Source organism: Tyto alba, unplaced genomic scaffold, assembly GCF_018691265.1.
Source record: "Tyto alba isolate M040663 unplaced genomic scaffold, T.alba_DEE_v4.0 Super-Scaffold_1, whole genome shotgun sequence".
Classification (NCBI taxonomy): Eukaryota; Metazoa; Chordata; class Aves; order Strigiformes; family Tytonidae; genus Tyto; species Tyto alba.
Genome location: NW_024881261.1, coordinates 39,268,613 through 39,290,797, shown reverse-complemented (window position 1 = coordinate 39,290,797; position 22,185 = coordinate 39,268,613). Strand labels below are relative to the sequence as shown.

At 41.4% G+C, this 22,185-nt stretch overlaps 1 protein-coding gene across 3 annotated transcripts in view; it reads right to left on the bottom strand.

Annotated features, from left to right (window-relative positions):
• The window catches only part of PRKG1 (protein kinase cGMP-dependent 1), a 533,418-nt gene that overhangs the window by 461,860 nt on the left and 49,373 nt on the right, over positions 1-22,185 (bottom strand). For all 3 annotated transcript variants that reach the window (XM_042789839.1, XM_042789836.1, XM_042789830.1), the window contains one exon: positions 2,398-2,564. In XM_042789839.1, the coding sequence (XP_042645773.1) occupies positions 2,398-2,564 (167 nt within the window). The remainder of the gene's footprint in view (positions 1-2,397; positions 2,565-22,185) is intronic.

Sequence of the window (22,185 nt, the reverse complement as noted above, 5' to 3'; positions counted from 1 at the left end):
AGTAATCAATGGAAGAAACACTTGCATCATTTATTTGATTTTTGAGAAAAGAAAATACCTCTTGGTAATACTTACAAAGATGGGTTTCTCCAGCAGAGTTTTATAAAGAATAAAGTTTATAATTGTGGGGCAGTGGGGGGTGCTAATAACTGAGAGGACACAGAATGATATGCCAAAATGAGCTACTGAGCCTGTTCCCATAACCATAATCCAACCCATTTGATAACTCCTTTTTCCATTTCCATTACTTCATCATCACTCATTGCATTATGTCTAAACATAGACTATAAACTCTTCATAACTTTGTTTGTAAAGCATTATGCATATTTACAGAGCTATCTGAATAATCTTAAATTAAGTTACAAGACCAACTGAAGACTGGGAGAGAGCCAAGTCATGCCCTCATACAGAGGGCTGCCAGAAGAGCAAGGATAAGCTGAAGTGCCCAAAAGACACAAAAGTTGTCTTTGGCACACATTTGCTTTAGAAGACAACAAGCAAGAATTCAGGGATAGAGTTTGGACCAACAATTACAAACTTATGGTAAATTCAAGAAAGTGACAGTAATAGTACATCATCATCAGGTGTATCAAATAAAGGGTCATCTGAGTACCAAATCGTGTTCAATACTCCAGACTGTGGTGGGAACAGGTCTGCCTGTAAATCCTCCCCAAAAATCCTCTCCAAAGAACGTGAAGAGTCCCAGCAGGAGATAAACATATGCTGATTTTGACAGTGTCCTGTTGTCAAGGGACAGCATTGAGCATAACATCCAAAAGCAGCCATGCAGGAAAAATACTGTGAGCATGTCTCTGATGTGGTTATGTGGTACTGTTTTGGGAAACAAGCACAGAGTTGTGCACTGAGAAACCTCCACATCTTACCATGAAAAAAATACTATTCAAATATTATTTTAAAGCAGCTTTTTATTAGCAGTAGAACAGATCTTGCACCTCATCATAGTTTCTGTATTCAAATGGAGGACTGAAAAACCTTAATCTTTCTATGTAATAATGGGGGTGGAAACATATAATTCGCTTTGGCATCCCCCCACTAACTACTTCATAATGCAAAATACCATTTGAATGTGCAAAATTTAAAAATATTAGAAGCTGAAGGAGCTAAACCTGTGCCTTGAGACCTTAAAAGGACAGAACATTAAAGCTGCTTTGGGAAACTAGTGAAGATCATTTGTTACTATACAGCATTAAGAGTTTGGCTGGAAACCATGTTTAAAAGATGACTTACTGCCTTGAAAATATTTCTGTTTAAAAGAACAATTTAAGAAATTAATATGATTATGTACATGTACATATAAACACACAAGTTATACATAACTTGTAGCTTTCCCGTATTTGCTCAAAAGATATGGGCAAGCAAGAAACCTCCCCTGCCCGCAGGTGTTATCCAACCAAAATGCTTGCAAGTCTAACAGATGGTTAGGAGCAAGAAGAATTTTATAAGCATCCATCCATTTGCATTGTACCAAATCAAACTGAGAATTTGCTTATTGCATTACTTGAATTAAAACAGTGACATTTGCCTCCAAACTCATTATCAGTCACTCTCAGAAGAGGGATGCTGTAGTAGATGGACACAAGGTTTGATCAAGCTTACTAACACCTACAGATGAACGTACACTTCCTTTAAAAAGAATATACACATAATGACATGCCCAATTTGACATGTGAAGAGTTAGCGAACTTGGAAAGAATAAGATACAAAATGACATTTTGCAGAAGCAGTGCACTGGCAATGCCGATCCTGTTAAAAGACTTTCAGAAAACTGACGGCTCCCAGGAACAGCAGAATATCCACTGCTCTCAAGTTCCGCCAAGAAAACAAAGCCCTGCCACAACACATACTGTGACAAATCAGATGTGTTAAACTGCAGATGCCACACTTATTTTGTGCACAGGACAGAAAAATACCATTTTCTGTTGTACAACGCATTGCTTCTGCAGAGAGCCCCACGTGCTTTATCGACATTTATAAGCTTGTCCTCACAATGCCCTATAAGGTAGCGAGCCATGACCATATTCTCCGTGGTTTACAGTCATTTCTCATTTCCGTAACACCATTCTTTCTGTTAAGACTCTAATTTATATAGCACTCTAATTTATATTGCCTCAAAGCCAAAGAATTACATATAGTGGAGGTTTATTCCAATGGATCTCAGTGCGAGGTTAACAGATTTCACCCTCTTTCTTTAAATAGGGCGGCACACAAATCTAGTCGGAAATTTTCCAGGCAAAAGTAGTCCACACAATTTTTCAACCACCATATTTAGACAACGTCTTTGACTTCTTTCTTTGAAAAGATTTTTCCCATGAAATAAAGTTTTCATCTCTGTATGTGCTGAAAAACAGAAATAAGTATTAGCTTTTTAAACCGTACCTTCCATGACATACACCAGGGAACCCACATCTCCTTCCTTGATGATGCAGCTGTCTTTGCCATACTCCACGGGATACATACAATCCACAATCTCCTGGATCTGAGACAGTTCCAGATTCTTCATGAAGTCATTGTCAAGGATCGCTTCCTTTATTAGCTCCTTGGACCTGCGGCAGAAAAGGCAAGATTTATCCACATGTCCATCAGCCAAGCTCAATAACAGCATGGGAACTCTAACACAACCACATGCTGCCCCAATGAGTATTTCCTTGGAAAAAAAAAAATCCAAAATTTGCCCTAAAAATCTGATAAAGTCTATCTGCAAAGAAGTAAAAAAATTACAGAAATGTTAACTTGTAATTATTTTTAGTAAATAAGTTTTAGATACATTCAGTATTGAAATAAAAATAGATTTCATGTGATTGCAAATTCCTCTTTTAGCTACAAGTTTCACATCTATAATAATACCAAAGGATAACATAGATACTTGAAATGTCTTCCATATACAAAACTGAAAGGAAAAACAAACAAGAAGTTAAAGGATTTATGACTTAGTTTATTATATTTTCTGTTAAATTATACAAACTGGAGCACACAAAAGCATGATACTGATTCTTGGAGTATTAAAAAAATACCAAAGGCCATTACAGTCACTAGTGGAGGCACCACTGTTACAGGTATAACACCACCATTGATTCATTTCTTTGATGACTAAATGGAAAATTCCAAAGTTATATTAGTGTGCACAGAATTATACATGCAGTTTTGGGTTGGCATGCCATGGGGTTGGAAGTCTGGAGTTCTTAGTAGTCACTTTGCAAAGTTGAATAAGGAATGAGTTGTTTCTGAAGATACAGATTTCAGAACTCAAAGTTGAAGCATTCTCTGGGAGACTACCCAAACGGGTATGTAATACAGACTGCTCTCTCTACAAGTGCCTCTGCCAGTGTCATGTTATGACAGAAAATGTGCAACAAAACCACTGATGTGTTTTTCCCAATTTTCCTGGGATTCTTTCCATTTCTACAACTAAAGTGCTCACCACACACTGAGTCATGCTCAGGTGAACCCTCCAATCTTCTCTTCAGACTGTCAAGTTCAACTTCACCCATCTGCTAATGCAGCGTAACCACCGTGTTACGACATTTTGCAAAAAACTCCTAAAGCAACTTGTGCAAATGAACAACTGAGAATGCTAAATCTGTATCTAGACCACAACTAAACCCTTAAAACACCTACAGGTTGGACACCAGGTCCTCAGCCCTTCATTTCTCGCTCTGCATTTTCACTTCTGTGAGCTGAACCATTTGCTATTGTGAACAGGCAGCTACCTGCAGAGCTTACGCATTCAAAAGGGTTTTACCTTTTTGAAATAAGAATATGAAACAAGGTTTTCAATGAAAGATACACTAATAGATTGTGTCTTCTTGAAAAAGAGCCAAATTGGGACTTCAGAAGTCCAAAACCAGACAGACAGCCTTGGAGATATTATGCCTGTTCTACAGTCCTTTTAAAGTGTACCTCAAGGTTATATGCAGCACAGATTCAATTTGTTAACATATAAGATGCTTTTTATGCTTTTGATAGTTTTGAGGCTATTTCAACAAAACATGCTACTTTACATCATAGTCCATCAGTACTCATCAGTACTGATGACCCAGCTGAAGCGCAAGATGGGAAGCAGACCAGACTTTTCAAGTACTGTCTGCAAGATGACATACACTTGGACTGCTACAAAACCATTTTGTTCTTGAGAAATTTAATTTTACTTCACATACTGTCACTCCAATTCCTTGTGCTTGCAAATAAAAACCACCAGAAAAAAACTACATCTGTGTTACTTCTTACTTTCAGTAATGCAAGAAGCTGGTAATTTGTAAGGTTGACCAGATGACAGATAACCCAATTTCCTGTGCTAGCGTGAGACTACACTTTCTATGTTATGCCTTGACTCAGTACCGCTCTTGTGGTCTTAGCCACCCCCACAGGTCCCCCAAATCTTCCTAACAAAGGCACTAATTATAAGCATTACTCAAATTGCCTGCCAAAGAAGAAAGCATAATAAAAGCTTTCACATTACTCATATCAACTAGCATTACAATTTCAGCCATTTATTTCATTCCAATGCTCAAAATGAGGCTTTCTCCTTGATAAAATAAAGTCATCCTTTCAAGTGGAGTATTTGTAAGAATACCCACAAGAGACTGGAGAGAATTCAGACGTGGCTCAAGTCAGACCTCCCCTGCTAATTCAGAGGCCCTCGGCAAAAAACAATGCTTTTCTTGTTGGAAACAAGCATGGTGAAGGATTTGGAAAGGATCCGAGAAACTTGGTCTAAACAACAGCAAAGGAGCAACACAGGGACTAGGAAAATCCATTAGAAATCTATTTTGGGGAGAAGCAGTAAAACATACTCAACATGAACAAACTTACTGAGAGCAGCCCCGAGGAGAGGGACTGGGGGGGTTGGTGGGGGGAAAACTGCCCGTGAGGCAGCCCCGTGCGCTGGCAGCCCAGAACCCACCCGTGCCCTGGGCTGCAGCCAGAGCAGGGGGGGCAGCAGGGCCAGGGAGGGGATTCTCCCCCTCTGATCCGCCCTGGGGAGACCCCCCTGCAGTGCTGGGGCCAGCTCGGGGGCCCCCAACAGCAGAAGGACCCGGAGCTGCTCGAGCGGGGCCAGAGGAGGCCACGGAGATGCTGGGGGGGCTGGAGCAGCTCCCCTGGGAGGCCGGGCTGAGAGAGTTGGGGGGGTTCAGCCTGGAGAAGAGAAGGCTCCGGGGGGCCCTTCGAGCGGCCTCCCAGGGCTTAAAGGGGGGACAGGAGGGGGGGGGAGGGGACTCTGGATCAGGGGGTGGGGGTAGGACGAGGAGTGACAGTTTTAAGCTGACAGAGGGGAGATTTAGATGAGATCTAAGGCAGAAATTGTTCCCTGTGCGGGGGGTGAGGCGCTGGCCCAGGGTGCCCAGAGCAGCTGTGGGTGCCCCCTCCCTGGAAGGGTTCAAGGCCAGGTTGGACGGGGCTGGGAGCCCCCTGGGCTGGGGGAAGGGGGCCCTGCCTGGGGCAGGGGGTGAGACTGGGGGGGCTTTAAGGTCCCTTCCAACCCAAACCATTATATGGTCCTATGAAACTTAGGGAATTTGTGAGCTTAGTAGTATTATTACAATCTAAGAGTACATCTGAACCAACTGATTCACAGCCTCTGCCCTTCAACATAGAAATATCAGAGAAATTAAGGTTCAGATGCCCATCATGTCATTCAAACCCTTTTAATGACAATATAAAATACATCCATTAAGAGGAAAAATACGCCAGCCAGGACATCAATAATGCGGTTTCATCTCTGCCACATCTAAGCATCTTAAAAGTAAATATCTCCATAGAATCATCTGGATAATAACTCAGTTACACTTGAATGTAACCAAAATAGATATTATTATTTAAAGATAATTAGTTAAAATGAGACTTCAAATACAAAGAGCATAGCATGAGAGAAAAGGAACAAGAACCTTGCCACCCAACTGCTTATTTATGAGTATATTCACATCAGGCTAAACCACACTTCACAGACTGTAAGCTACAAACCTTTTCATGAGGAAATATTCCATCCACCTTTAAAAGAAATAAATAAAAAGCTTAGTTTGACGTATTTGAAAATTAGTTGATACTAAAAATACATTGTCATAGCTACAATAAGAGTTACTCTATTGTTCCCTGCAAGAGAATATTCGTCGTTCTAATAATTCAAAAATATTATTCATGCAATGTAGATTAACGTTCCCACATACTTGCACATGCCAGGCCTTCAGCAACTTCTACATTGTTTTATTACATGGTTTTCTTTCAATATAATTCACAGGTACAATTTCAAGTAAAAAGATTTTTTTTTCTTTTATATTTATTTTTATATGAAATGAAACTCAAAGCCTATAAATTAACTCATAGTTTACAATTACTCCATAACAAATGCTTTTCTAAACCATGCCACTCTTTAATCATCATCATTAGTATTTTAAAACAGCACCTATCCCAGACATGTGAATACACAGATCTACCTAGTAATACAAAGAACGTATTCAAAATGGTCAAAAATACACTCCTGTTGTTGCAAGTAAGTGGTTTAAACAAGACACAGCTGTTTCATTACCTCTTATTTTCAAAGAGTATTTATTCTGTATTTTCTGATTCAGGTTTCTAATAGAAACAATCTGCAAACAAAATCAACTACAATATCTGTAAGGGAACAGACTATTTCCAAATGACCCTGTTTTAAGAAGGGGGCATCTTCATGAATATTTACTTAGCACTGAACTGAACAGCTTCTAATTCACAGGGTCATTCAGAGTAGAAAGTACTTGTTGTCATCTTTACTCTCCAGAGGCAGGAACCTGTCACTAAGCCATCACTATTTTTCTAAAAGATTAATGATTAAATGCGATGAAGACTTGATGAACAGTGGGGAAAAAAAAAAAAAAAAAAAAAAAGGCATAATCCTCTGCCATATATCCTTTCCCAAATCAGTTTAAGTCCATCACAGTAATTAATAAGGCAATAGCAGGAAAAAGCTAATTACGTTCTAGTTTGCAGAAGTCATGCAAAAAGCACCTTAAGAAGTTTGCTAAAAATACCCTTCATAGGTAAAAACCTGTATGCCTGATTGCAAATGCCTCTCAGAACAAAGCATATAAATGTGCGTTAATTCCCACACCTCCAAATCCTGTACGGGGGGATGCTCTAGTCCTCCAGCCAGATCAGAGCCAGCCACGGACCCCCCTAGCAAGCCAAGCATGACAGCTTGGGACCAGCAAAATGCCTGGAAAAAAATACAGCCACGTTTTCTGTCTCAGCAAGCAGGGGCCCTGCACTGAAGCTGTTTCAGCTGTGCTGGAAAAGGCTTGTATTAAAGGTTTGCCTTATTACAGTGGCTATAAAATGCAGAATTTGGCCAAGCATTTTACTCAAAGCCCTGCTGCTAACATCTGCTGGCTACTCAAACAAGCATGAAGGCAGAAGATAAAAATTTTGGTTTGTAGCAGACACGGAAAAACAACCTGAGCTGTTATGCAGCCTTAGATAAGAAGCAAAGTTAATGCTACAGTGGTGTGCAATGTACATAGTAAAACAGCAAACCCCCTATCATAGCCTGCTGTTATCCTGACAGTAATTTACATATTACAAAGAGCTGAATGAATAATCGTCTCGGGCTCTTCACCCACAGCAAAGAAACCACACTCTCTATGCTAGATTTGTATCTTCGGGCACATACGATAAATATTAAAACAAAAAGTTAATCTTTGTCCCAAAAGGTCTTATTTCAACATCAGAAAAGCCACTTGCTGAGTTCAAGGAAGGGAAGAATTTAAGTGCAGATGGAAAGATCACTGCTGTATACATCTAGAGACACTTGGAGAAATGCAAAGCCCTCCTTGGCACATACTGTGCTGGAACAGCATCAGTTTGCAGTGGAGTTTGCAGGAACCTGAGGTTCAAAGGGACAGGCGGTAGTTACATGGGTATCACTCTCCAGGTAACCTACTGCTGGCAGGAGCTGATTAAACACAGGTAGATCAGGAAAGATAAAAGAAATTAAGAGTTCAGTTTAGACAACAGTGACACAGAGCACCTGGAAGTAGATCTGAATTTTATGGTGTTCACCAGTATATCACCACTGCTATGTACCAAAATCATTTTAAACTACACGCAAGAAAAATGAAAAGCAATGTACTAGGCAGACAGGCTGGAAAATGTCTTAAAAAAGGGAATGAAAAAGTGTATTTTGTATTAATAGTCAAGAAGAAGAAAAAAATACACAAGACCTTTTCTTTAGCTGTTTCTCTCTCCAAGCCTTAAATAGAACTTTTCAATATGAACTTTTATGCCAATGCTAATGGAGGGGGAAGGAGTATTTTTTCCAGAGCCTCCCCCATCAGGAGTCTGCCCATTACTACTAATGACCTAAAGCCCTGTATTTAGGAGGGAAACATCTACAGGAATTTGACCAAGCAGAGAGACAGCCTGCTGCCAGGGCTGAAGTTTAAAGCAGCAGAAGTGCAGCTCCCTGGGAGATGAGAGCTCCTTATTTACTCGTATGACAGACCTTGCTCAAAAGTACTACAACCAGAGGAATCTTTTTTGTGCTGTTTCATTATTGCTGTAAAACTCCAAATTAAATACATGTGTACATCCTTTACATCTACCCACCAACTAAAGCTATCAGGTGTATTTGTAAACTCATGCCCAACCACTCCTTCTCGGGGAACTTCCAAATCCATATCCTTCCACAAGGAATTAAGCTGATTTCTGTAGGTAAGAAACACAGGAAAAAATCTGGGGCTTCTAACCCGGACTATGATGAGCAATACAAGAGTCCAGGCAATCTATACAACAACCATCTGTTTAAAATCCACACCATGAAATGTTTAAGTCTTTACTTACACAAAATGTGGCAATGAAAAAAAAAAAAAAAAAAAAAAACTTCTTTAAAGAGAGAGAACATGGCGAAGTATTATGCCTGCTTCAGATTACTAGAAACTATTCAGCAGGATACAAGTACACTGCAAAAAGTGTTAAACGGATAATTTTTTTTTTTAAGTTGTACCTAGACATAACCTGCATTTCATAAGGGAGCATCCATTCCAAGCAACACAAAAAGCAAAGGCTGCAAGTTTCTAGCAGGTTTGGGGAAGCTTTTTGCTCAAAGCTCACGTTCACAGAGCTCTTATCTATGTTTTTGAGCCCTTGTGTACTAAAAAGAGTACATAAGACTAGAACATATACTCACACACTGCTCTGGAAAAGGATCTCAGCATTTCAGTTCCCAGTCTAGTTAACCCCAAAAAAATGGAGTTAGCCATTATGAACCTTTTTATCTCTTTGACCAATGAAACTAAAGCAAGTCTCTGATGGAAGGATGTATGTTTAATCAGTGAGGACAGTGACATCAAGAATGGACAAGTTAAATAATTTGAATACGGTGTTTTAAAAGTTCTCTATAGAGATGCTCCTTTCCACATAGAAAAGCCATCACCTTCTAAAAAGCAGTAAATACACAGATACAGAAGCCTTACTAAAAACTTGCTATTGCTTACTATAAAATTATTCAATCCACCAAGTGGCCCATATATCTTACATGTATTTATCTTCATACTTTAACTTCTTGGCTCTGTTTATGAACACTGTGGCCTGTCCAAACATACAGAGGTTAAAAAATAACAGCTGAAAATCATAAAGCTTTCAGTGATATTAAAATTACTGTCAATGAGACAGAAGTTGAAATCTCTTCCTTACACTCAGCACTTTTCAACAGGTTGTTACATATGGTAGTTCTCTCTTAGGTTCCTACATAAGAAATAAAGGTGGAAAGTAGAACTTTGCAAGATTATTTGATCCCTCAACCACCAACTTGGAGGCCATAGCCCTCAGGCAAGCTGGGCTTGCAACCAAAGCTGTTATGTCCTTAGAAAAATAATTTGTGCCAAGACAATCACAGAAAGCTGGGGGGTCCTCCCCGACTGCTCCAGAAGGTTTTGCATTAAAGGCAGTAACAACCATCGGCAGTGTAGGGCAGTATACACTTTTTGCACAACAGCAATGCAAACTCTCACCTTCTGGAGTGCATAATACTGGATAATGTCTTTAAACACTAAAGCCTGCAAGTGAACAAATGGATCTTCTTTCACAATTTACTACTAGGAGCAGAACAGTACAGAATTTTACTTTCGGTAAAATCTGTGATGCCATTAATAGTTGATAACTCTACATTAGCTGTTTGTTTTGGCTATGGATAAGGACCACTTTGAATGTTTCTTAAAGGGAATTTTAAATATAACTCCAGAGATCTATTCTTGTCTCATTAACTGGAAATAAGAGTAGGATTCAAGTCCAGGACTGTGTAACATGAAGGCCCTTATATATACTTGTGGATTTTCTTTCCAATGCTTCCCTTTCCCACAACACACAACCCACAGTGTATCTTCACGTTGCAAGAGGAAACTTCTGAGTAGGATCTTAAGCATCTTCAGCTGAGACTGCTGCTGCATAGTTGGATGGAAGAATATGCTCTTCAGAAGAGTACACTAGAATTTTTTTAAACTGACATTTTGTTTAAAGAGACAAGCCACAGGGATAGTAGCTGTGCCCTGATCTAAACCTGTAAAAAAGGAAAATAACCCCACCATTTTCATTTGTCTTGTACTAAAATACAACTTACAGTTGCAGAATCGAGTTGCTCTGTAGAGAACGTATCGATCAGACAGCTCCACTTAGGATTTCTAAATATATCAGTAAAACATGTTGTTCATTTACACTGCTGTTCATGACATCATATTTTGGCATTCAACATTTTAAAAGCAAAATAATTTAAGAGAAAAAAATTAAAATCTTTCACCTACGCTGAAAATTGTTGCTAGTATAAAAATACTGTAAGCGAGAGTTGGTTAACTCTTGAATTTTAACGTGTCTCACCCCACAGATCTTAATTTACCATCCTTTTCTAAGCTTTTTCTACAAAAACCCAGGTTTAGATACTGGAAACGTTGGCAAGCTCAGTGAAAAAAAAAAGTCGGCTCTTGCCAACACAACCTGCCTACTTCTGAAATATCTGACACCTCCAAGGAACTCCCACATGAGCTTCATTTTGAGAAACCACTACCAATACCTCCAAATAGGATCAAGCAGCTACTTCATTACCTGAAGCAAACAGTAAAAGCTCTGGGCAGGTAATTATAGGTGAAAACGTGTAGCAAGGTCATCGTGAAGGAGGAATGGGGTGTCATTCAGAGATGCCTGGCCAAAAAAAAAAAAAGTGGTCTTTTGAGGGGTGTTATTGCAATGTATCTCGCAGTTTTGGTGCTCACATCCAGCGCAACTGAGCTGGAGACTTTTTGCATCTACAAAAACAGCAGAGAAAACATATGTACCCATATGTCACAACACCAAGGGATCCAGAAACAATCCAAACCCTTCCAGGGGGAGTTAGGTTAGATCCAGACAACACATCTTGAAGGTCATGACGATGCATCTTGAAAAGAACCGCCTACTTTAAAGGCAAGACTTTCTCCATCAATCAAGCAATTATCCACGTTCACTTCCACTCTTGGCAGCTCCACACGGCGAACTGTGACTGGAGGCAGGTATAAGTAGTCTAGCTAAATGGCAAGTAAAACAGTTCCCCCAAGTTTATTACTATATCTGAGGTCTGCGTGGCTTCAAAGTGATAAATGAACATGTGGACAGAGAACTGCATTCAGATGCCCTGGAGAAGAAAGCTACTGGTAGCTGCTACAGAGATGGCCTTCGCCCTGGTGGAATAAGCAGGAAATCTGCCAAGTGGATGATAAACTAATTTAAATAGATGCAGAAATCCAATTAGAGATCCTCTGAGCAGAGACAGCTCATTCCCGTCTCTTGGGTTAGAGGCAACTAACACATCGCAAGCTTTTCTAAATGCACTGTTGTCCAGGAGAAACGGATGCCCTCTGCAAAGGCATTTTGCTCCTCCTTGGCACAAGAACATCAAAATTGAACACTGTCATGACAGCGTAAATATATAGCTGCTTCTGGTATAAGTTTAGGATGGGGCTTCACAGAAAACGTGATGTATTGTGGGAGGGGAAGGGTGGAGAAAAGTGACAGAGATTTAACGTCGCTTACTCTGATTTACCTAACACTTCTGATGGATGTTACTGTCACTAGGAAAGTTGCTTCAGCTCTTTTGCTTTTCAGCTGCCGGGAGAAGTCCCTGGCTTAAATGCCATAGGTGTACGACAGCAGAATGCAGACAAGTGCTTGGAGCCTCAGTCTTTCAATAAATATTCTTAGGGATTTTAGGGAGAAATATTTCTTCCTGCTTTACGAGTCAGTAAAAGGACTGACGTTAGCAGCTATGCTTTGAGACATAAATATTTGAAAGATGGATGGGATTAACTAAATAACATACCCCCCCTGGCAGGAGCTGGGGAGCAGCCCACAGGGATTTAAAGACAAGCACTGCCAATGTACCTACTTAGAGAAGGGTCACTTCAGGCTACAGCAATCCTGAGTGGAGTTGTGGGAGCACCATCATGCATGCTCTGTCTAGTCTGCTAATAAACCACATTACAGGCGGGCAAGCACCTTTTCGCAAACCATATGAACTCTAAACAACCATACAACTTGGTAACATTCAAATGGAGAAAGAACAGCAGCAGGAAGGTCGTAAGGTGTCTGTGGAAAAGCAGGGAGTCTGGGGCTTGTAGCAGGGCAGTACCACTGACAGTTTCTTTCCCTTTAAAGTGAGACTGGGAAGAGATTGTCAGATTCAAAATACCATCTTCTAATTCGCATTTCCACTGCATGAGCATTGGCTGTCACTATCCCACTGACCTCTGAAGAATATCCCGACAGCAACTGCCTCCTATAAGATGCTTTTTTGTTCAGAAATGCTCTTGCTAATCTTGTTTTAGGAAGACCACCAAGAATCCCAGGATTGTGATGCTGCCTTCAGCTGTAACCAAAGGCACAGAAACTCTGCAGCAGAAGGATGCAGACTTCAGACTTGTCCTCACAGAAGGGTGCTGCGGGTGGGACTGCGGTCCAAGGGCCATAGCAAGGATGCCCAGCTGCAAAGCAGCCATGAGAGCAGCACAAGGCCATCACCTCCAGAGAGGCAGACATCTCACACAAAAGCCAACACAACCCCAAGCTTGGAAAGTTGCAGCTTCAGGGCAAAGGGTTCATAACTTCTCTGAGTACCTCACTGTCCTGGATTTGAGTAAGTGGTGTGGGGTTTGGTGGCAGGGGAGGGGGCTATAGCAGTGGCCCCCTGTGAGAAGCTTCTCGAAGCTCCCCCAGCTCCACGTCAGCTCCACTTCTGTTTGGGAAATTGAGCCAATCGGCTGCGCCTCTGCAAGAACGTATTTAAGAAGGGACGTGGTGAGGAGCAGTGGGACTGGTGAGGAGGAGTTGCTGCAGCTGCGTGAACACCAAGGTCAGTGGAGGAACGGAGGAAGAAAGGAGGGGGGAGGTGTGCCGGAGCAGAGACCCCCCTGTATCCTGTGGTGAGATGGCAGGGCGGCCCCCCCTGCCACCCATGGAGATCTACGGTGGAGCAGACACTGATTTATGGCCTGTGGTTTTCGCTTGGGTGATCAAGGTTCTGTGCCCAAAGAAGGCCAAGGTCTTGTAGGAAAAGTAGCCCCACTGTTATAGTTTGGCGCTGGGAGGATTGCAGCATGCGGGGGAGTCCCACGCCGGAGCAGCTCGGGAAGGGCTGCAGCCGTGGGAGGGAATCCAGTCGGAGGAAGTTGGTGACCCATGACGGAGCAGTGTGGGGAATGCTGCACCCCATAGGAGGGACTCACATCCGAGAAAGTTTGTGGAGGACTGTCTGCTGTGAGAGGGGGACCACGATGGAGCAGGGGGAACAAATTCCAGAAGCTCCCCCCACCGCAGATGGCAGAAGCAGCAGCGCTGACTGCACCCCCCATTCCCTGCCCCTGCGCCACTGGGGGAGGAGGTAGAGATATCGGGAGCAGAGCTGAGCCCGGGAAGAAGGGAGGGGTGGGGGGAAGGTGTTCTCAAGATGTGGCAATGCTTCTCACTGTCCTACCCTGTTACATGTTGTTAGTGTCTGTAATAAATGTATGTTCTTTTTTCCTTCCCCTAACGTGTCTGCCTTTTGCTCATGACCATAATGGGTGATCTGCCCTTCCCGGTCCTATCTCGAATCCCAAGACTGGCTCATCTGCCCCTTCTCATTGCTGGAAGAGAAGGGGGAGAGAGTGGCTGTGTGGTGTTTGGCTGCTGACCAGGCTCAAACCACAACACTCATAAAGAACAATCTACAGGAGGCAAGAGGAGATGCGCTGGGGATTCGGAGAAATTTCCCTAATTCCCATGAACTATATGAGACAAACTCTAGGGATGCCTGACACATATAAAGGCAAGTCAGAAAGAACTTAGAAGAATTGTTTCGTAGAATAGTAGTGACATATATGAAATCAGAAAAGGGAAACAAATTCAGATGGAAGTCAAGGAAAAGATGAAGAGCTTTTAAGGACTTCAGGAAATGGCCTTTGCTTTGATCAAAATAACTGTTCTCCAGAGGAGTTGAATGCTTCCAGGAATTTCAGCATGAAAGAATATTGAAGGGGAAATGTCCTATTTCTTGAAAATGGGAGGATATTTTTGCACAAGCAGCATACTAGTAACCTCACATTTCATGGCATTGCTTGTCTTCAGGGAACATTAACAAGAACAGACATATGAAGGTAAAAGAAGGATGCAACAACACGAACGTGTCCTGCCCAGGTAAAGCTGAGGAACGGCACGCTCAGTAGGGAAATGATCCTGCTGAGCAAGTTTTGGAGGTGACTCAGTAAGGCACCCTGACCCTATGAGCAGTTGTAACCTCCTGGTGTTGCAACCTAGCAAGTCGTAATCCCAGCATGGGAGATGTTGAGGTATTCCCAAGGGAAAGCTCTGCTCTCTACAAACAGGACCGTTTCGATGAGAAACAGGAGCACTGCTTGTTCCTTGAAGATAGACAGCAACATCCATTAAGCAGATTGCTATTCTACCTCCTCCAGCAAGCCAAGAAAGCTATTCTTTTAATAAGACAGGAATACTGAAGATTCATTCTGTTGAGACACGAGTGATGGGAAGCATACACATTTGCTGTCACAGGACAGGCTCTGCAGCCAGCGAACAAGGCTCCCTTTTCAGAGACAGGGTGCAAGTTCTGTACCTGCAGCTCGTCGCTGTTGCATCAGGGGATGGGGGGAATTCCCTTTCAAGCACGGCAAATGCAAAGACTACGGGTGAACATGGGGTGGGGTGGGATTATACAAGCATAACAGAAACGTGACAGACACATACTGATTTGCTGGTAGGTAATGCGTGAATGCATACAGCAATGAGGATCTGACAGTGGAAGGAATCACATGTTAGTGAAAAGATCAAGATTACTCAAATTCCACTGAGAGGAACACAAGTCAGCTTTAAAAGCTTCAGGAAGGATTGTATCTTTAATCCTCAAGCCTCTGGGGTGGTCACCTTATACAACCTCACATGGTAGGGACTGGAAAACCAACCCACCATTACAAATGATGCCCTGGATCTAGGATTTGTTATGTCAGGTGAAATCCAAATGAAGACACCACTTGGCCATCAGTATCTCATACTTTGACATCGCTGCAAGAGCGCTGACAAGAACTCAGTCATATATGCTTCTCCCAAAATATTTTCCACACGTGACACGTGGCAGATCAAACTGTCTGCTATGTAGCAATTTAAGAGCACCTACTACAACATATACTACAGCTACGGGCAGTTATCCATGCCCCTGCTTTCCATAATTTAGAATAAGAAAGTCCTGCCAGTCTGCTGCCCAGGTGCTTAAGAGAAAACCTTTTGTTCGTAGGAAGGGTCCAAACAGGGGCACTGGAGGGAAGAAAAGGGTCTCAAGGCTGAGAACTGTGACAGAAAAGATAAGCCAGATGAGAGCACCAAATTAAGTTACCTTTATCTGCATCATATGAGCCCAAAAGAAAGTTTGCTCATATGCCTAATGTACTTTTATGATTATTTTATTTCCCTTGCATTACTATCCCGTACTTACTCTCCAATTTCCCACCACCCTTATGTCTCATCACCTTCCCACACCATCTTCAAACTCAGAAATGCTTCCTCCCATTACAACAACTCTGGATCATCTTCCTTTTTCATCTGAATTTTACTTTAAATTCCTAGTGCATCACACCATTGTTTCCTTTTCTCTTTCTTTCCACCATCTTCCCAAATAGTTTCTCTCCTCCTGCTCCCCCTGTAAATTCCTGCCCCTTACTATTTCCCTGCTTCCACCAGGCAGTTGAGCAAGCAAAGAGCAGCCAAAGGAAGCCAGCAACTGCAGCCTGCAACAGGAGAGGAGCAGAAAGCCGAGCCCCAGGCCAGGAGGCAAAGGTCTGAAGGAAGACATGGCCGGCTTGGAAATGGAGCTGCAAGGAGCCAGAAGGACCCTGAGACTCTAACGTGGAAGAATAGGAAAGAAGAGGGAAAAAAACACACATAAAAAAGCAGAACAGTAAGTCAGTGTATCACAATGAGATGGAAACAGTGGTCCTTCCAATACGGCGCACGTGGCTCTCTAGGGAAACAGTTTGTTTCCTCTGTCCCAAATATTTCACAGGACTAGGAATGCAGTTTTGTTCACATTCTGAAAAGCACCGCTACAACTCTTCCACATTTTGAGTTTGTTCCATGCTCTGCAGGCTGCGTTTAGGAAATATTTACATGAAGGAATACACACAAAGAGCTAACAAGAGATGGAGAAAATGTGCGTGCCAAGGAACGGAGTTATTTTGGTTTAGGAAACAGGAACTACTGGAGTGAGCTGAAACAATTTCAGATCCAGTTTAACCCTGACAGACCTAAAGAGTGTTACTTGAAAGACATTTAAGTGCATTTTAAAGATTCTCAGACAGTTCTTTGCTTCAAAGTCAAAAGCAGATACAAGCTCTTTGCATGAAAGATCAGCCCGAGCGTGTGTTAAACCAATGAGGAATGAAAGTAACTGGCACTGAAACTCCTGAAAAAACACCTCCCTTTAGTGAGTTCGTGGAACAAAGACATACCAACTTTTGAAGTCTGTGAGCAAATTGCAGAACCTCCAGTGGTTTTTTAATCTAAATTCAGCCTATTATCTCCTCTCAGCTAGCAAACAGCAATAGCAGCCAGAGCCAAAAGAAAACTGTGACAACACAAAGAAACAGCAGCCGATCTCTGCACTTCGTTGTTCGTGCAGGGACCTGCACTTTCACACCTGCGTTTACAGAGTTTGAAACATCCTTTATTTTCAATGGACTTCAATTTATTTACCCTTATGCACACACTGTGTAGATTACCCACTGGGTCATGCAAGATTCACCTGCCTTAAATGAAATACCTCTGCTCACCTAACAAAACATTTTTAGCTAGCTACAACACACAGACAGATCTTTGGAAATGCACTTTAATTTCACCCGTGTCCCTGTGAGAGATTCTCTCTAGAAATGAAAACTCCTGAGTTTCTCCATTATGAAACACTGAGAACACGCAGCCATCCTTCCAGCTAAAGTAACTATTTAGTTTTGCTTGCTTGTGTCAGTTTTCCCCCTCTATTACAATAATACAATTACCAACTCTTTAATCATCTTTAACCCTGGTGTCCCTTAGGACAAAAGCTCTCTGAAATATTAGGTGTCATGTTCCTAAACTGATGATAAAAGCAACATTAAGATTTGGTTTCCTGTGGTTTTGTTTCTCTACAGCATATGATTGCAGTAGTTGGCGGCATTAACTTCAGAAGGTGCTCAACAAATCGCAGCATTTCTTTCCTCCCATACAGTAACTTATACAAATCGTCTTGCTCAAATCCGAGGCAAGAGACCTTAGGAATACAACAGTCAGTTTTCATCTGCCATTTTTATGCACATATATCTGCATTTTTTTTAGGCAGTGATTTGAGAGAGCTGGTATATACAGTACTATTCTGTCCAAATCCTACTTCGACAACTCGCCTTTCTGCTCAAGGAACAAAATCTAACAGTTCCTATATATGGTGGTTAATAAATCTGTATGCTACTTTCAGGGGGTTTTTGCAACAGAGATACAAGGCTGTTCTGTTTATAAAGATCAAGTAAATTGTATGCAGTCTGTGAAGCCCTAACATCTCTGTATTATTAAAACAGAATATTTTATTTAGACAGTCCCTTTCAGAGAAAAAAAAAAATCTCAGAATAATGTCTTTCCCCCTCCAATCTGAGTTAAGGTATGTATGCAATTTTGTGTACACTGAGGAGAACAGAAATACAAGTGTTTATTTGTTCTTCACTTGAATTATAACAACTGTTATTTTTTAAGCACTCTATAACATTTTTACAGGTTGTTTGGATAAGCCACAGCTATAAATCCTGCTCAGCTGTCAAGCAAGGAGAAAGCTCTGCATTATCTTGTGGGCAAGGAAATAAACTGCCAAGAAGAGCGAAGGGGCTTGGGAGCAAGAAGGGGGTTAAACAGGGTTTAACATGCTTAACCTGAGTCCCCAGGACGAACTCATCACCTTCAGCCATGCCTCTGCCACCTTCCCGTATCGGAATGATGCCCCGATGATCAATACTTTCACACAAATTATTGAGGAGGTCAGATAAGGATTCAACAACATCAGAAGCTGACAATGCTCAAATGTTCCTTAGTTTTGTTAGAACAAGCTAGACATTTTTTAATCTTTATCCAGTGAACAACAATTTAAAAATAAACGGGTTTTATGATCATACTGATGATTATGCCACAGTAAAATGCAGAGAGGCCTGTGCATGAGATCGCTTAAATTACACAGCTAATAGTACCTATGGAGATGGTAGCACTGCAAAAAGCCCATCCAGGACCCTGAGGAAGGCAGCAAATGCACGAACAAACATAGAAATCCCATCTAAACCAATCTCAATTACAGCATTTACAGTTAAACACTGTGACATGTGTTGAAGCCGCAATACATAAGGAATTCCTCAACAGAACATGGTTAGGAAATTGAACTCCTGATGACATTTCATCTTTGATATTCTCCTACCACGACCTCTCAAGTCCGGGAGATCCCTGAGAGCTGAGGGCTGTCCTGTGCCATCAAGCCAACATCAAAGAACACTAGTGCAATCAAAACTGCAGCTGGGGCAGATATCTCCCCAACTTTCAGTTTTACAGTTGTCATGTTTCTTTCCCAAGCTGTTCAGATAAGTCTGTAGAGGCAAGAAAGGTCAAGAACAAAGAAGTGCCAGGCAGAATTACTACTTGCAGGTGATCTAATTTCATTTTTGTGGACAGATATGCCCCACACACCCAGCTGGAAGTTAAACAGCAGAAATCCCAAGTGACCGGCTACACCTTCCAAGAATCAAGCTGGGCTCCACATAACTTTTAGACTAGGAAAAAAAAAAATAAATACAGATAGTTTCTAGCCTGGATTTTAACTATTCAACACTGTCAGCTCTTCACACTCTTGGCGTATCTCTTACAGATATAAACCAAATTTAAAGATTGTTCTGTGATTTACTCTCAGGTTAATAGTAAAAGAAAACCTTAAATAAATCTGTCATTAACCCATATCTGTATAAGTCTTGCTATTAGGTGGAAACTTGGGGAAAGCTTCTCTGCCTGTGAAAATCAATGCCCCTTCAGTGAGAGCACTGGCATTTTAATTCTCCTGTTTTTGTTAAAGATTATGCCTTGTAGTTTGCTATCTAATTAGGAATGAATCCTAATTTCTAATCACCAAGTGCTCATGTTTACGAAGGAATTACAGTTAACATACTCTCTGGGATAGAAAAATTAAGCCTTTACAAAAGCTGGTTAATCAGCATTGAAAGCCAGATAGATTACAGTCTGCAATGATGGGGGCAGACCAAGGCTTGCGCTGGCCACAATTCTCTCCTTCTCAGGTGCAACAACTGGTGCCCCAAGATGCCCAACTTCTTCTAAACTAGAAGGCAAAAAAGACGAACAGCACAAGTATGTCTGAAAATTTAAAAATAAAGGAAAAAACTAATTTCATACTGCACCCTGACCACCCTTGAGGTTGCAAGAAGCACTTTATGCAAGCAGATGAAATCCTCCTCGTCGAACGCAGAAGAGGATTGTTGTGGATCTGCAGACTCCCTCTCCTAATCTGTTCTGGCAAGACAACTATGCTATTTGCTTCCTTTAAAAAAAAAAAAAATTAAATTTATGTGTCCATGAATAAAGGGTTAATTGTACAATCAGTACCAACAGCAGTGCCAGGAGAAGAGCCTGCTGCAAGATAAGAATGTGCTGTACAATGCATCATATCTGGGAAATAAGGGAAGATGCTTATTTTTTTAGCTCATACTTAGATGGATCAATACAGCATTGGTCAGAGAGAAGATTTTGGTGGGGTTTAGGGTTTTGGTTTTTTAAAGCCTTAACTGTTTTTTAACTAAAACAGCCTATAGATGTAGTGCTAATGAAGGGCTGAGGAGAGAGAACAAGTCTGGACACAAGGACTGTGTGCCTAAGAGCCTGCCTTTTTTTATTTTCAGCTGTGACAGATGTCCTTTCCCTACCACTCAGAATTACTCTTTTTGCAAAGAACAGAAGCCACAAACAGTCAAGACATTTGCAGACAGTATAAAAAGCGGTTTTGAGGGTGTGAGGGGGAGGGTCAGAAGCAGAAATCTGTTTATTTGGCACCTAAATATAGCCCAGTTAACTCAGCAAACATTTTTTCTCTACTACATGCTATTTTGTCTATATTTAGAGGCTGTGAGGAACGAGCTGTAGCATCACCATTTTATTACATTCTCTGATGGGGAGTTTACTTTTGTTCCCCAGAACAAATCTCTGCCGTTAAGTGACCATGACCACTCACCTCATTCTTGGGTATAAAAATTAAGCTTTCAGCTGAAGCACCAGCAGTAAGGATGAGCTCTTAACCTTAGTCTTACATGAAGGAGCTCTGCTCAGCTATGCCTGGCTGTGAACCAAGCCACTAATAATCAAAGAGGACGCATCAGGAGGCTGTTATTCCAGATTAGCCACAAATTGATTAGTTATTTCATTCAACACGATATAGCTGCCAGTCAAAAACCGGTTTCAACCAACTGCATTCAGAATGGAAGCTGCTTCTAAGAAAAACCATTTCAGATAGTAAATAAAAATAAGTTTCAGCATTTTGAGATACTTGCTTAAAAAAGCATTATAACCCTCCAGAGTAGTTTCGCCTTTTTTTTCTTTTTTATTTTTTTTTTTTTTGTTTTTTAATAGGATTGCATACCTGGGCACCTGTAGCATGTGGAGTAGAACTTTTTTGTGATGAAAATTACCATACATTAGGATTAGGGCTACATAGAATAATTTTTTTTTTTCCATATTCACTTATCAAACCTTGCCAGCTGAAGTTTTATCATACTGACAGATCTCTGTCAATGCAGCATATGATTTACCTCTTTAGCTGAGTGCACAAATAGGCAATTGATTTAACTTCTCAGAATCCCTCCCTGTACAACAGATACTTTTAAAAAAGCATAGACTATGGGAAACAGAAGGATAGCTTTTTACTCAAAAAAAAAAAAAAAAAAACATATTCTACAATTTTTCTCCAATGCTTTCACACTAATTTGCTGAGGTATCTGTCTTTTATTTTCAGTGTATGTACTGCAGGAAAGTGCACTTGAGCCTACAAAGCAATCCAGAGAAAATGGTATCAAGGCACTGAATGGCTGAGTCTGAGCAATCTCACGATCGTTAACACAGACAGATGAAAAACCAGAGGTTTAGGTCCTGCAAAAATGTGCAGAGCACGAGAAAGGTTTAAAACGAGGAGATGATGTTGGTGGAAGGAAGAAAACCTGTCCAGCAGTGTAAGAGAGAGAGGCGTGGCACTGCTCATCTCCCAGCAACGGATCTGAAGCACCAGCTGGCGATGTTCGGGCTCTGTGCTCAGGACCTGGCAGCCCTCCATTCTGCCTTGCCTGCCTCTTGGTGGCCCGAGTGATGTGATGTCAGGCTGCAGATACCCCTTCCACCGATCACCTCTTGTACGGGAAGTCAGATGGAGAGCCGAGGCGACCCCAAAAGAGCTACAGAGCAAACAACCTGACATCAAGTTAGCTTTTTCGTGCATCATATTCTTAAACAGAATTCATAAAAAGTCCATTAGGAAGCTTGGGAAAAGCATGGGATATTATCTCCCCGTGATATATCATTTCTTCAGTACGAGCAAAGTCAAAAAGCATTTCAACTGCTGACCAACAAAATCAGAACAGG